The 16,027-nt window shown below is 40.7% G+C and overlaps 1 protein-coding gene across 1 annotated transcript; it reads left to right on the top strand.

Annotated features, from left to right (window-relative positions):
- Positions 1–1,113: 1,113 nt before the first annotated feature.
- Positions 1,114–12,870, top strand: LOC139666657 (serine protease 27-like). Its single transcript, XM_071545949.1, has 5 exons — positions 1,114–1,168; positions 3,061–3,223; positions 5,460–5,722; positions 8,882–9,021; positions 12,601–12,870. Exons 1-5 carry the CDS (start codon positions 1,114–1,116, stop codon positions 12,868–12,870), a joined length of 891 nt encoding a protein of 296 aa, XP_071402050.1.
- The last annotated feature ends 3,157 nt before the right edge of the window (positions 12,871–16,027 follow it).

Here is a 16,027-nt window from a genome sequence, read left to right as displayed (position 1 = left end):
CTCTTGTATTGAACAACAACATACTTCATCTCAGAAAGTGACACCCACCACACACCAGGTTAAATAACCCTTCCCTCACCTATCCTGGGTGCTCAGACAAAGTTATGATACGATTTATATCAGTATGATATATTAATGCATATGTAATATATACATACATATATTTAATTTGACGTTTTAAAATGGTTCTTAGTCACTTAAAGAAAACAGTAATAATAGTAATCTGCCTGTGCAGCCTATCCTCTGTGACTGTATGTTTGCTTGACCAGCAGTGAGATCACTTGCTACACAAGTGTGTCACAGTGTATAATTATTTTGATTCCTTTATAAGAAAAAAATGAGAAGAAAATATTATGTACATTACCTTTATCTTATTTTAGTACCTATTTCCTCTATTACCTTGCTGTATATATCATACTTGACATTTTCTTGGCATTGTCCACCAATTGCTGCTGTGGCACCTGAATTTCCCCAACGGGATCAATAAAGTGCTGACCAATCTGATCTGATCTGATCTGATCTTATCTTACCTTATCTTAACACAAATGGAATGTGTGACCAAAAAAGCGTTAAATCAAAAAGTTTCAGCAAACTTCAGCAAAAGATATTACACAAGCAATGTGGAAACTTTCTAAAACATAGTTGAAGTTTTTCATAATCATCTAGCCAAAAGAAATTCATAAAGACAGACTTAGATCAACTTATACATAATATACAGTTTTGTTACAAATGAGTTTTTATGTGATTGGCTGTCATGGAGGATTTGTTCTCAATCTGTTTCAACCGTCCAACAATTTACAAACTAATAGATTAGATTACTGCAGTATCCTTACACATTAAAACATTCAGGTGTAAAACAACAGTAGGATTTAGCAGTTACTGTTTAAGACAAAAACAGCAAGTTTCAATATTTGACATGAATAGTTATTGTTGAAAGCTGGCAGACTTGTGAACACCATAGTTGGTTGTTATATTTGAGAAGGAGGGAGTTACACGTGTGGAGCATGTGAAGTATTAACTGATGGAGAATGACAGCAGGTTTGGTGTGGAGTGTCACTCCTTCTCTCGGCAGACACCGCTCCCTTCTCTCACTGATAACACACAGTCAGAACGATGGACTCAAGGGTGCTCACCTGTGCTGTAACGCTTCTGACCTTAATGGTGAAGGGTAAGTGCTAATATTACAAATCCTCTTCTACAAGAGTTATAGTTTGCTGCTGAAAGGCAACTTGGTGTCTGTACTGAGTCCCTATGGAAATAGTGTGATTTGTTTTGCATTTACAAAGACTATAGTGAAGTCTGAATTTGTACAGAGTGAGTTTTCTGTTTCAATATATCTGTCTATTGATTGTGAATTGAGACAATTCATCAACATTATTCATATAAATATGGTTATATGAATTGGGATTCCTTCTTTGGACATATGAACCAACTACATGAGATAAGGCACAGCTGGGAAAGAGAGCAGAGGCATCCCATCTGTTCAACTTAGGGCACAAAACTGAGCTTAAAACTGGCTTTTACAGGCCCATAGCTTTAGTGGCAGTAGGATCAAATGTTTCCTTGGCATTACTTCCTTGTAATGGACAGTACACATTAATCTTTAACATTTTTCTACTAAACTAAACTCTACCCAACAACATTCCATGACTGCGTAAAACAAAGCAATCCAACCCTGTTAATGACCAAATGTTTGGGATGTAAGAGAGATTGTAAGAGCAACATCCAGCTGGTTTTCTTTTCCTAAACCACATGATTTATACGTTTGTTTAAAAAAGCAAACACACCGGTCGTAACTTTCCTGCTGGTCGTGACCAGTGGTTTCAGGCTGGACACACCTTAAAGACAGATTTCTATATCACTATACTGTAAACAAGGCATCTAGGCTGATTTGTAAATAACATCAGTTATTGCATCTCCTCAGGTACCGAAGCACAGTTGGATGGTGAGTTCTGTTCTTATTCATTCATTCATTTATTCATTCATTCATTTATTCATTCATTCCCCATTCATTGTTTGAGTAAGACTAATTCTGACTTTATTTCTCAAAATTCTGACTTTTTCTTTTTGCGAGGAGAAAAAAAACTCAGAATCCCAAGGTATATAAATTCAGAATCGTGGGGGAAAACAGTCAGAATTATGAGAAAAAAGTCAGAATTATGAGATAAAAAGTCACAATTTAGTCATTTTTTATTTTATTGAGTGGCAGGAATGGGCTTCCATAGAAACTGAAGGAAAGGCATCAACACAAATGCACTCAAGTTAATGATCAAATATCGATGTTCATTAGGCCCAAACATGCTATAAGCCTCCCCCAAACACATGCACACGCCACACCACACACACTTCAAATTATAAAGCACAAAATAAGAATATTATGTAGGCTGAGGCTACATCATTAGTCTATGTAGGCGATGGAGTTATGGCTCGTAAAATCCTGCCGCATTCTCATCTCGCATTCTCATGTTCCCATATTAGTCCGACTGAAATAACGTTTCCAAACTCCAAAGGAAATTAAAAAGGGCTATTGTTGGGGTTAACTGTTTTAGGCATGTTTATTTATAAAGATCAGAAGTCCTAATGCTCCAGAGTAACGCACCACATACAAACCTGTCTGTTCACTGTCAGCCCAGCGGCAGAGAAGACGCACTCTGACGCCTGGAAATCCTACTTGGTTGGCTTTCCACCAGTCCAGTGGATTCGTATCAAGTGGTGGAGGCACTTCTTTGCAAGTAGCCCTCCACTTCAGTTTCATGGTCATTTGCTCGGCTGGACTAACCAGTTGCGATGACACAATTCGTTAAGGTTAATTGACGTGATGCATAACAAACAATAAATCGATCATTGATTTTTTCATGAATATCCCTACAAAGCAACCATTAACCAACGAAAGCAGAGTGTGAGAGCAGGGAGCAGGGTGGGGGAGGGATTAACCAGAGTGACAGAAGGGATCAGCAATGGCAGATTTACTTGATTTACATGGGGAAGAACTTAAACAAAGTCTTGCACAGTCTTCTATGTTCTGTCACAGGCTTTTTATCCCGATCTGTTTCCATCTAGAGTGCGGCACCGCTCCACTCAACACTAAGATCGTAGGAGGCCAAGATGCCGCTGCAGGGGCTTGGCCCTGGCAGGCCAGCCTGCACAGGCTTGGGAGACACTTCTGTGGAGGATCCCTCATCAACGACCAGTGGGTTCTGACTGCTGCTCATTGCTTCGAAAGGTGAGATTTGATCTTACTGCACGGCTGAACAATACCTACTGTACGTCCATACCACAGCACTCCTTAAAGTCATAATCTGTGACATTTTCCATTAATAAATGTCAATTTTGCTACTCTATCACTGATTGCTCTAACACAGCAGTGATCCAACCTCTATCCAGTTCATGAAGGCTTTTCAAATGTCTGTTCACGCAGTGTCTGGTAGCTCTTTCCTGGGAAAAATCCTCTGTCGCACAGGAAGTGATGCGTTTTACATTTCCAGTTTGTTTGGAATCAACAGAAGAAGAAGAACTGGGTAGCTACCATGAGCAGCGATAGCCACCATGGCTGAACAGGGTTAGAGAGCGCCGCCTACAGGAACTCAAACTGCATCAACAGAAAATCCAAGCTCCGCCCACACTGTTTGATTGACAGGTGATCTATGGGAAGTGCAGTGCAGAAACACCACAGCAATGAGCGCTGAGCAACAAAGACGGAGACAAAATTAAAAAATGCAGATGAAGAAAAAGCTCTTCAAACAGCAGGTCTAAATATAGAGTTGGGGAACTGACTATAGCCTATATTACATGGTTGTTTTTTTACTGAAACAGTTCCACTGTTCAGGGGACAAAAAGAGGCACTTCCCTAAAAAACAACAGTGATTTATTAGACCAAAAGGTCACTGAATACACACCGGACAGATCCCTTAGATCATCAAATAAAGGTCTCCTCACTATACCTAGAATAAATTCTAAATCAACTTATGGTGCCTTCAGTCATTATGGTCCTACTCTCTGGAATTCTCTACCACATGAACTACAACCAGTGTTGGGCAAGTTACTGAAAATTAGTAATTAGTTACAGTTACTAGTTACTTCTCTCAAAAAGTAATTGAATTACTTTACCAATTACTGCATAATAAAAGTAATTAGTTACTAGGGAAACTTTTGTGTTACTGTTAAATGTCTGCTTCAATTCTCTTATTACACATAGCTATATTATTTTAGTGTTGCTGTGGCACAGTGTGGGACAAGACAACTGTCAAATTTTATCTATCATTGTACCCATTATCACTATGATGAAAAGTAAGTAGTGGAACAATAAAACACAATAGATATGTTTTGATAGGCGTATTTATTGTAGCCTGGACAGGCCTTCAAATCAAGCATTAGTACACTGTGTGGGCTAAGTTACGGTAGCAGTGTTGCCAACTCTTTTCCAAGGAAAGTAGCTATTGGCTGCTCAGAAAGTCGCTAGAAGTCGCCAGATGATGTCATACGATAATTTCAATATATAATGCTGCACTTGTTATGCACGCCACGGCGTAGCCCGTTTTAATAATTACAGGTAACAATTACAGGTGGACCCTATCCTACAGCCCCTGCTCTCAGCAGAGGGAGGGAGCTGCGCGTTGTGATCATCAGACTCTCTGGATTAGACAAGCAAGTAGAGAAAACCGGCATCAGCCAAACTAATTTATTGCCAAATGCTTTGGGATTCAACACATTAACATTGCTTCCCATGGTCAGAAAAAGTCACCAGATTTGTCGCTAGTCGCTTTGAGAAATAAAGTCTCCAGGGAGGTTGGTAGTCTTTTGATTCACTTGCGGCACCATAAAGTCAGATGATCATAAACCGGATGATCCAGTAACGAGTAACGAGCCATTTAAATTTCAGTAATTGTAATTGCGCTATTTAATTTGAAAAAGAAAAAGTAATTAGTTACATTACTAGTTACTGCCAAAAGTAGTGGAATTACAGTAACGTGTTACTTTGTAACGCGTTATTCCCAACACTGGCTACAACAGTATCTTCTTTTAAAATCAGACTAAAAACATATCTCTTTTCGCAAGCTTTTAGTTAGGTTTAAAGTGTGTGGTTAAAGGGAAAACTTTTAATTTAGAATCAGTATTATTACTATTATTCCCTTTTTTTAAAAAAAATAAATAATAATAATACCTTCTTATGTTATTCTTATGTTATATATTATTGTAATACCTTATATGTTTTTATCTTTTTTTATATGTTTTTATTTATATAATACCTTCTTATCTTATATGTTCCTATCTTATATGTTTTTGTCATGTATGATCTTTGCCTATTTTTTGCTTTTTATTTTGAAGCACATTGAGTCTACGCCTGTCATATGAAATGTGCTGTATAAATAAACTTGACTTTACTTGACTTGACTTAGATTGAAAGTAATGAGATTTGTTCTTTGTAAATCAATATAGTCTTGTCTTCCTCTCAGCACCAGCACATCTGAGCTGATCGTCTACCTCGGACTCGACACCCAGGAAGGCACCAATGTGAACGCGGTTTTCAGAGAGGTGTACCAGATCATCAGACACCCGGACTACGACAACATAACCAGCAACAACGACATGGCCTTGCTGCAGCTGTCCTCCCCGGTCGACTTCACAGACTACATCAGACCGGCCTGCCTGGCTGCGAACGGCAGCTCCTTCGATGCCGGGACGACCAGCTGGGTCACTGGCTGGGGAGAGATCAACTGCAGAGGTGAGACAGCTGGATTCAATTTAAGTGATTGGTATAAAAAACAAAACAATGGTATCTTGTTAGTTGTAGTGTGTTGTGATGCAGTACAAGCAGATTATAAGACCAGTAGTAGCATAGATAAACTTTTCTTAATTTAAAGGATAAGTTCTGTGATTTTGGACCTATGTATAATTTGTCTCTTACATATCTGTAGTTCTTGGACCCACAGACAATATTGGCTCCAGAGTCAGCTGTCGGTTGAAACAGCTCCTTTGCCTATTGCTGCTAACAGTGAGTCCAAAATGTTTGTCAAACTAAACAGACGAGTTGAGTGGAAACATGACACAGTTCTTCAATTAGGCACACTTTCACTAATCAGAAAATCACAGATCTATTTTCTCTGCCGCAGCACAGACTGTTGTGGAGGTAAAAGGTGGTCCCTGGCGGAGTGATCTACTGTAGTTTTGGGCGGTCAGGTCAGATTGTAAACAGTAGAGTTTGGTAGAAGACGATCCACTGAGTGGAAAAGGTGCGATGCTGCTGCTTTCCGGGTCGTGGAGAGAAATAGGTTGGTCGTCTCCATATCGTTTTCACAGACTGTCTTTTTTGGAGATATTTTGACAAACCCTGTTCAGACTCAGATTGTTAGCAATATTGGCTCTCCAGCTGACTGGAAAGCCAATATTGTCTGTGGGTCCAAGTACAAAAGGTATGTAAGAGACAAACTATAGGCTATATAGGACCAAAATAGCCAAACTTATCCTCTAAAGCTGCACTAGGCAAGATTTTTGTGTAAAAACACATTTATCAGCCTCACACACTGCGACACACTTCCTGACACACTGCAAATGAGCGAACGGAAAACGATATCGCTTTACAATTACAATTACAATTACAATTTCACATTTGGCAGACGCTTTTATCCAAAGCGACTTACACGTGAGATTTTCATACAACACAAGCAAGGTTCTAGTTAGGAGAGAACAACGAGAATAAGTGCTAGAAAGCTAAGTTCTGGTCCAACAGGACAAAGGTGCTACAAGGCAGTGCTATGAGGCAATGCATAGAGTGCATAGAAGCAACTTTTTTTTTTTGTTTTTTTTTTTTTTTGTTGGTTACCCGGGCCATTAGGTGAGAAGGTATTCGCTAAAGAGCTGGGTCTTTAGCCTTTTCTTAAGTATTGAGAAGGACTCTGCGGATCGAATGGAGTTTGGTAACTCGTTCCACCACCGGGGAACCTCAGAAGAGAAGAGTCTGGCTAGAGACTTAGGGCCTTGCTGTGGTGGCAGCATCAGGCGCCGCTCCTTGGCAGAGCGTAGTGGGCAGGAGGGAGCGTAGACCTGAATGAGGGAGTTCAGGTAGGTCGGAGCCATTTTGGTTATTGTTTTGTTGGCGAGCATCAAGGACTTGAACTTGATGCGGGCGGCAACTGGGAGCCAGTGGAGGGAGATGAATAGCGGAGTGACATGTGCTCTTTTGGGCTGGTTGAAGATCAGACGCGCCACCTCTTTAGAAAATGTCTTGACAGTGTCACTAAAGGTACAAGACGGGTGTTTATTTTGTTTTGCGCTCTTCCCCTGTGTCTTTTCCTGTTTCGTTTTTTTTATGAAAATGAGTGAGTGTCTAAACCATAATTACAAAAATAAAGACTTGGGGTGCCCTGGTGGCTCACTGAGTAGGGCGCGTACCATTTGGCTCAGGCCTTCCCGTAGCGACCCGGGTTCGAATCCGACCCGTGGTCCTTTGCTGCATGTCCTCCCCTCGCTCTCTCTCCCATACCTTCCTGTCTCTCTCTCACTATATCTCTCAAATAAAGCATAAAATGCCAAAAATAAATCTTTAAAAAAAAATAAAGACTTAGTCACAATCACAGTTTGTCAAACTTTATTCTTCATCATAATGCAATTTAATGCTTTAAACATTAATATTTCATCAGTGGCACAGGTCTACCTCCAAATTATCCCTACTAACCACTTGGCCTAACAGCAGCCAGCCCACAAGTTCATTAATTGTGACTTATATTGTTTCTCAAGTTTAGGTATAGCTATAGTTACAAGAGCTTTAATAGCAACGTTATGTGATTCTTCTTTATGTGATTCATGTCTTAAACATGATCTGCTCCCAAAATTGACGTCCCCAGCTTAAAGCTACACTAAGCGATTTTTTCTGACCACTAGAGGGTGACAGAAACCGCAAAACACACTTTGTAAACACACAGCAAAGCTACTGGGCGACGGAAGCCCTTAAGGACATTATATAATATTAAAATATTAAAATATTGCCGGTTACCAGTCTCACTTTGCCAGATTTTTGTCCCACAAAGACAAGTGAAGAGGCAGGTGGCAAGTTTACTAATTGAAAACGTTTACTCGCTCGCTTCATCGATTCTCCATTACTCGGGCCGAACTTTGACAACAAGCTTTATGAAAGAGGTGAAAACAACAACACAGCTGCTGCTGTGTGGCTGTTTGTTTGTATCATTACGTCTCATGGAAATCTCCATGTAGCACACGTTGGTTTCAGGATTGGCTACAGGGTCTGAAATCGCTTTTGCAGGTTTAACATTGGTGAGTCCTTGCCAAGACCAATTTATTTAGCATTTATTTGTATAAATTTGTATAATCAGATATGTAGATGCATATCATAGAGAGTGGCTGCATTTCTGCTATTGTGTTTGTGGCATCTGTTACATCGCTCCCTGCATAAATCAGGAAGTACAGGTCCAGTTCTCCAGCAACAGCCACAGTTTGGAGCCTTCTTATAAGACAGGACTTGCTACTGAAGCTACTTGCTGCTATCTTGCACCTTTCAGATCCTTTTATAACTCAAAAAGTAGATCTATTGCTCTCGTTTACCAAAAATTAAAACATAAAACATCCATTTACAGTCTCAAAATCATACATTCAAAGTACAAACAAATTGCTAAGCTCCCACAGAGTCAGTACTCGCATCATGAGCTTTAGCGTATAATCTGCATGCAAAACACCTTGCTGTGATTATGTTCATTATGTTGGTTTGACCTTAGAAATTATGAAATAAATCTAATTTAAGCCAAGCTGGCTCTATACTCAGAGTCGGGACTGGGCTTTCAAGGGGTCTCAACCCTGACTGTGGGACATCGACCCATGTCTACCTTTAACTCTGTAAAGATGTAAAGATCTCCTCTCTCTTCTTCTTCAGTTCCCCTCCCTTCACCTCAGAGGCTGCAGCAGGTGGATGTTCCCATCGTGTCCAACAGCCAGTGCAACTCCAGCTATGGAGTTATCACAGACAACATGATCTGTGCCGGTCGACCTCAGGGAGGAAAAGGCTCCTGTTATGTGAGCACAACGTTTTTAATAAAGTCAACAGCTGGTAATGCACATATCCACATCTGCATATTCTGTAAATATGTCATCTAGATCTGTAAATTATTGGCTGGACCGCAACAGCGGGGCCAGCCCTACAAACGCGAATGTCACTGACTGACTGACTGACTGACTTTCGTTTTCTCCGCCATCTAGTTTCTCCGCTGAGATCAGGAGCCCGTTTCTCCCACACAGTAAGCAGGCTGACCAATATCATGCATGTAAGCTGAAGCTAAAGTAGAATCTATACAATTATATTATATCACTGTTTATGTCGATGCATATGCGCGAGCTCAGTCCACCTGAAATCCTCCGTTCTGTCGGGGGAGAGAGAGACACAAACAAGCATGGAGGTTTCATCACGCCGAGGGCTTATTGCCGACCTTCCCGAAGTTTCCCGGGGCCACGGTTCCGGCCAGTGCCGCTAGCTGGCCGCCGATTTGTTCCCGATGATCCGGCCGAGATTTCGGCGGGGGTCCTGACGACGATGCGCCCCCGGTGACCGGCGAACAGTGTTTTCGGCACCGACGGGTAACAGAGCGCCTGGCGCTTGGATCGGCAGGATCGATGCGGCCCGTGGGCGCGGTGAAGACGACAGCGGTGGAGAGAGAGACGGGACGCGCTGGAACAATCAGTATGAATGTATGGACTATTATTCTGTATTAGCAGTCTACAGCCAGGGGTTAAAGTGGGCCGGAACGATCCGGAACGGCGTTCCGGCACCTTCGATTAATAAGTAAATAAATCTGATTGGCAGTTTCATACATAATAATGTCAAGTGAGTTCATAGGGCTGCCAACTCTCACGCATTGACCGAGAGACTCACGCAATTGACATTTTTCACACGCTCTCACGCCACAAGTCTATTTTCTCACGCAGTGAAAAACAAATTCATAACTGATAACGTCGCGACGTGAAAAAAGGAAACTGACAGCAGGACAGACGAGACAGAGCAGCACCGAGCAGCGAGTTATTCAGACCATCTGAATAGCGAGAAATATACACAAATTATTATATTATATTATTATATATATTATATTATTATTATATAATTATTATATTGTAATTTATTCCCATGCATGCAGCTCTTCAGCGTCTCTCCCTCTCCTCTCGCGCCGTGTGCACGCAGGCAGGAGTGAGAGTAAGTTGCTATGGTTACGGGGACGCTCTGTGTCTGTCGCTCTGAAACTTTCTCATGATTCCCAATAAAAGGTTTTTTAGGTTAGTATGCCTATGCAAGATCATGAATGTAAGCACCTCAATGCTGAAATCTAGTAATATAACATAATCTTTACATTTTTGGTTAACATTATACAGGGTTGCTGTTTCTTGACTTAATCCAAGAGGTTAGGTGGTGTAGAAATGCAGGAAATTTGTTTTAAATTACTATTTTTTTCTGACCCCTCCACCAATTATGTATCTTCCCCCCGTACAAATGCAGGAAATTTGTTTTAAATTACTATTTTTTTCTGAACCCCCCCCTCCGAAACAGGGATCCCCCACCTGCCAAATCCCACTTTACCCCCTGTCAACAGCGGAGTTAGTTACACCACTGGTCGACCATGGCACGTGGCACACTCATACACGGTCCAGCCATATACTAGGTTTTGACCTAGTCTTGTTATATTATATATTAGCTAGTTTACAGTTTGTAGTTTATAATGAATAGGTTTTGTACAACATGTCTGCACGCCTGGACGCTTTCTGTACATATGTATGGCCTTGTAGAGCAAGAGAAACGACAAAACTTTTAAAGTAACAATTGGTGGAGCAGAACCTTTGCACACCTGTAGATCGACAGCTGTGTAGGAGAAGACCATGGGCCGACTGTAGTAGAACAAAGGACTCCTGCACACAGTAACTAATTACATTTACTCACATTACCGTAATTGAGTAGCTTTTGTGTATACCTGTCCAATTTTTCCAATTAAAAGAATCTAGTCTGAACTCTGTCCTCTCTCCTGGTAGAATCACATGGAAAAGATCACAGCTAACAACGTTCTCTTTTCTAAAAAGTAACTCAGTAACTTTTACTCTGACATTTTCAGTGTTGGGAGGGTTACTTTTAAAACGTATTCCACTACAGATTACTGAATACATGCCCTAAAATGTAATTTGTAACGTATTCCATTAGATTACTCAAATTAAGTAACGTATTCTAAATACTTTGGATTACTTTTGGAATACTTCAAAATTGTCTTGCTGAGCCCATTTGTCTGGGTCACTCTGAATGTAGTTCACACTTGCTTAGGAATTATCTTATTACTGTCTTCAGAGGAAAAGTTATGCAAGTATGTAAACACAAATGTGGTGTGTTTTGTCCTGCAACTGATACTGTCTAAAGAAAAATGGCATCCACCAGAGAACAAAGTCTTCAGTTCTCCTTTACCCTTTCTTTAATTTCCACAGCATTAGTTAACCGCAGCATCAAGTAGAGTAAAACACATTAGACAAACATTAAAGAAAAAAATAGTAATTTAAAACAGATTTCCTGCATTTCTACACCACCTAACCTCTTGGATTAAGTCAAGAAACAGCAACCCTGTATAATGTTAACCAAAAATGTAAAATTATGTTATATTACTAGATTTCAGCATTGAGGTGCTTACATTCATGATTTTGCATAGGCATACTAACCTAAAATCCTACTATTGGGAATCCTGAGAAAGTTTCAGAGCGACAGACACACAGAGCGTCCCCGTAACCATAGCAACTCACTCTCACTCCTGCCTGGTGCACACGGCGCGAGAGGAGAGGGAGAGACGCAGAAGAGCTGCTAACTGAGATTACTCTGAGCAGCATGCATGGGAATAAATTACAATATAACAGATTTGTGTATATTTCTCACTATTCAGATGGTCTGAATAACTCTCTGCTGCACGGTGCTGCTCTGTCTTGTCTGTCCTGCTGTCAGTTTCCTTTTTTCGCGTTGCGACGTTATCAGTTATGAATTTGTTTTTCACTGCGTGAGAAAATGGACTTGTGAAAGTGCCGGAACGCCGTTCCGGATCGTTCCGGGCCACTTTAACCGCTGTTTGTAAGTAAAATGTTCTTTATATTTCCATGTCAAAAACGCATTCAGGAGAGTGTCCTGGCTGTGTGTCTCCTCTGACATTGCCATTGTCTTGTGGTGTGTGGCAGCTGCACCGTGCACGCACAAATTGTTGCACATTTTTTAAATCTGTTTATGGGAAATGCGTGCCTCATATGAATTTTAGAGCAAATAAAACAAAACAAGCAAATAAAGTAATCCCTTCAAGTAATCTATTTTTAAAGACAGTAACTGTATTCAGAATACCACCAATTTAAACTGTAACTGTAACGGAATACAGTTACTCATATTTTGTATTTTAAATACGTAACGCCGTTACATGTATTCCGTTACTCCCCAACCCTGGACATTTTAAATCAGATACTTTTTTACTTTTACTTCAGTGGATCTTTACACCAGTATTTTTACTGGTAAAAGCAAAGTAACAGCACTTCTCCTCCATTCTTGTACTCTTCCCACTGCTGGTGATTTAACTGACATAATATGTTCCTCCTGTCCAGGGGGATTCAGGCGGGCCGATGGTGAGCAAACAGGACTCCCGCTGGATCCAGTCTGGAGTGGTGAGTTCCAGTACAGATTGTGCCCTGCCTGATACCCCAGGAGTCTACACCAGAGTGTCCCAGTACCAGACCTGGATCGAAAGCCACATCACCACCAACGAGCCGGGCTTCGTCTTCGTCACCCTCAGCGGCTCCGGCAGCATCTCTGGAACTGCTTCTCTCTCCATTTTGCTCCTGGTGTCCGTTTTGCCTGTGCTCTTCTCTCTGTAAATCCTCTCCTAAGAAAGTGGCAGGTCAGGGACGCTTTTCTGGGAATTTAAAGCTGAAGAGAATGCCAGCAGATAGCAGACAATAAGGTTATAGTGATATACCAGTTTGAAATATAAGAAATTAGAAATTGGATATTGGCCTGTCAGTGACGTCCACGTCTGACATGATGCAATTTGTTTGATTACATATTGATTGTAGAATTAATCAATACTACACTGGCTGTCTATGTGAAGCCCTTAACCTGAATTGATTTTAATGAGTGTCTTGATCAGATTCCAGTGTGTTATGATTATTATTATCCTGGGTTTCAGTGTCCCATGGTCTGAGGGCCGTTTCAGAGGTTTTCCACCTTGATAAGAATAAAATTTGCATGTTGGATGCTTTTGGCCTGAAAATTGTCTAATTTAAAGACATTCATTATTAATGTGATTTTTTTGCTTCAGCAGAAAATGTCTTAAAGAATCAGCATATGTTATTATTATTATGTTATTATATTATGTACAACTAACTAATAAACTATTATGATTTCAAATTGTCTCAAATCAGCTTGAATAATAGATTGTTGTATAGTAACACAATACCCAGAATATACTCATTTCAATGCCCTACAGACATTATGCTTATCTATAAACCAGAAGAAAACAAACTAGAACTGTTATGTTAGAAGAAAAAAAAAAAAAATTGTAAGTTAATTTATTCAAATTTCTCATCATTTTGAGTCGTATAGTGTATATTTATAATTGCGTGGTCCAACGTGACTGGATAGGTAAAAAAGGTCAGGCCTATATATGTGTGTGTGTGTGTGTGTGTGTGTGTGTGTGTGCAGCCTCCCTCACATTCAGCAGCACGAGGTAGACCGGTCCTGAGGAATCTTCTGTAGGAAGTAGTCAGACCTGACGAGAGAGATGCGATCATGTTATCACCGAGAAAAATGAGTCAGAGAGAGAGAAGCTAGAGGAAAAATAAATGGGGAAACTAGAGAGGAAATCAAACTAAGAATAGAATACAGATAGAAGAGAGGTGTTCTCACCAGTGATTGGACTGAAGGATGGGGCTCTCGTTCTGAGCAATGTGGTATAAGGCACTCATAGCATTCATGTTGAACAGTGGAGGCTTCCTCTCCGCTAGAGAGAAAGTGTAGGATGGAAAGGCCGTTAGTCCCACAGCACCCGAAACCTTCGTATCACACCTGTTGACCTGAGAGTGTGTGTCAAAGTTCACCGCGGTTATTCCGGTGGTGATTCTTACCCAGCTCTATGCAGGTGATGCCGAGGGACCAGACATCCACCTTGCCGTCATACTGGCCCTCATCCATGGCCAGGATCACCTCTGGAGCCATCCTGCCAAATACATTTTAGCATTAATATTTGAATTTCAGTCAAATTTGACTTACGTCAGCCAATTCACAGTCAATTTTGATTTTTAGTGGAAACTGAAGGCCCTAAACTGATACAGAGAATGGCAAAATCTCTCAGTGCGTTGGAAGGTTTCTTTATGGTAATCTCACCTCCTTCAAAGAGTTAACTAAGAGGTTGGATTGGCCTACTCCATACTGTAATCTAACCCTAACCCTCTGATTCAACAATTTTGGTTATGCTCCCAACCATTCAAGTCAAGAATCACCTCAACTAATAACGCTGAGGAACTTTTCATTAGCTATATTAAAAGGGGGACAGGTGTCCAAAACACTGTAAAATTATGCAACAATTACCTATATTGTCACAGTATTACTGAAAATACTGAGAAACTAGAGAGTAGAAGGTCTTTTCTGCAGATCAAAGTTTGTCTTCTGCTACTTCTGGTCACGTGCTGCAACTCAGCCACAAAAACACAGACAGCAAATCAGTTTCACTCCGATGGGTTACTGCAGCAGCACTCACCAGTAGGGGGTTCCCACAAAGGAGTTAGCCGGGGCCACGATGGAGGCAGAGCCGAAGTCCCCCAGCTTGACTTGGCCAGGCTCCGTCAGCAGGATGTTGCCTGCCTTCACATCCCTGATGGACAGACGGCCGAGGATCACATGTTAACGAGCACAGAGATTTATTATACGCACAATAAAGGTGCTATTTCTAACATCAATATATCACTGCCAAATTAAGTGGGATACCTTAATATAATTACCGTAAACAAATGAGACCATGGTCAAAATGATTATTAACTTCTATCTCACACCAGTGGTACTGTTGCTAGTGTCTCTCAAAATTTAGACTACAATTCCCATAAGCCTTTGCCGCTTCCTGTCAAAAAGACGATCTTGGCTTTCTCAGTCTCTTTGGCTCTACTGAAGAGGATCAACGTGTTGGAAGTGATTTCTCCATCTTCCTTTCCCTCCTTCCACCATCTGCTGCCAGAAACTCTTTCAGCTTTAGCTCCGTTTGCTCTGGAAGAACAGAACCTCTTCCTGTTTTGTGCCGTAAAGCGATCCAGCAGATTTCCCTCCAGATCCACCAGGTGGAGAAACAATGGAGGATGCAGAGTAGAGGCCGATAGAGGCTGACAGTCTTCTCAGCGATGGCCTCGTTTGTTTACTCTAATCATACTAATGTCTAAAAACGAATGTCGCAATGATTTATTGATGCTAAAATGGGACATGCAGCATCTTTTACACAGTACAATCATTTACCACACTGACTAATAAGATAAGCAGATCTTAACTCTGGTCTGTGATCCCTGAACTCTGTTAGGAGAGAACCAGTCTGACTTCATGCTCAAATTTGGCCGTTTGCTGTTTGCCTTGCTTTTGAAAACATACATACTTAGACTACTATGATTGAATATACTATGTTTTTCATTCTCTTAAAGCCATTTTGATCTAAAGGCTTCTGCTTAAATGCTTGAAATTTGTTTCTTAGACAAATGTAAATAGTGAAGTTGATGTCTGTGTATGAATTTCTTTCCAAAGCCTTTGCCTTTCCATCAAGGCAAAGGGCGGCTGCTTTAAAGAATCTAACATATGAGATAGTTTGGATTTGTTTAACACTTTTTTGGTTGCTGCACAATTCCATTTGTGTTATTTCATAGTTTTAAGATAAGATCAGATCAAATCAGATCAAATCAGATCAAATCAGATCAAATCAGATCAGATAAAATAAGATCAGATCAAATCAGATAAGATAAAATAAGATCAGATCAAATCAGATCAGATAAAATAAGATCA

The sequence above is a fragment of the Centroberyx affinis genome, unplaced genomic scaffold, assembly GCF_046629955.1.
Source record: "Centroberyx affinis isolate AG114_WGS23_722 - 3 ecotype Tasmania unplaced genomic scaffold, CSIRO-AGI_Caff_v1 ptg005080l_1, whole genome shotgun sequence".
In the NCBI taxonomy this organism is placed as follows: Eukaryota; Metazoa; Chordata; class Actinopteri; order Beryciformes; family Berycidae; genus Centroberyx; species Centroberyx affinis.
This window is presented reverse-complemented; position numbering and strand designations above follow the sequence as displayed.

Excerpts from the sequence above, each read along its gene's own strand:
- LOC139666657 (XM_071545949.1), top strand. The coding sequence starts at position 1,114 with ATGGACTCAAGGGTGCTCACCTGTGCTGTAACGCTTCTGACCTTAATG. Across the intron at positions 3,224-5,459 it reads GCTGCTCATTGCTTCGAAAG|CACATCTGAGCTGATCGTCT; the intron begins GTGAGATTTGAT and ends TCTCAGCACCAG. Across the intron at positions 9,022-12,600 it reads GAGGAAAAGGCTCCTGTTAT|GGGGATTCAGGCGGGCCGAT; the intron begins GTGAGCACAACG and ends CCTCCTGTCCAG.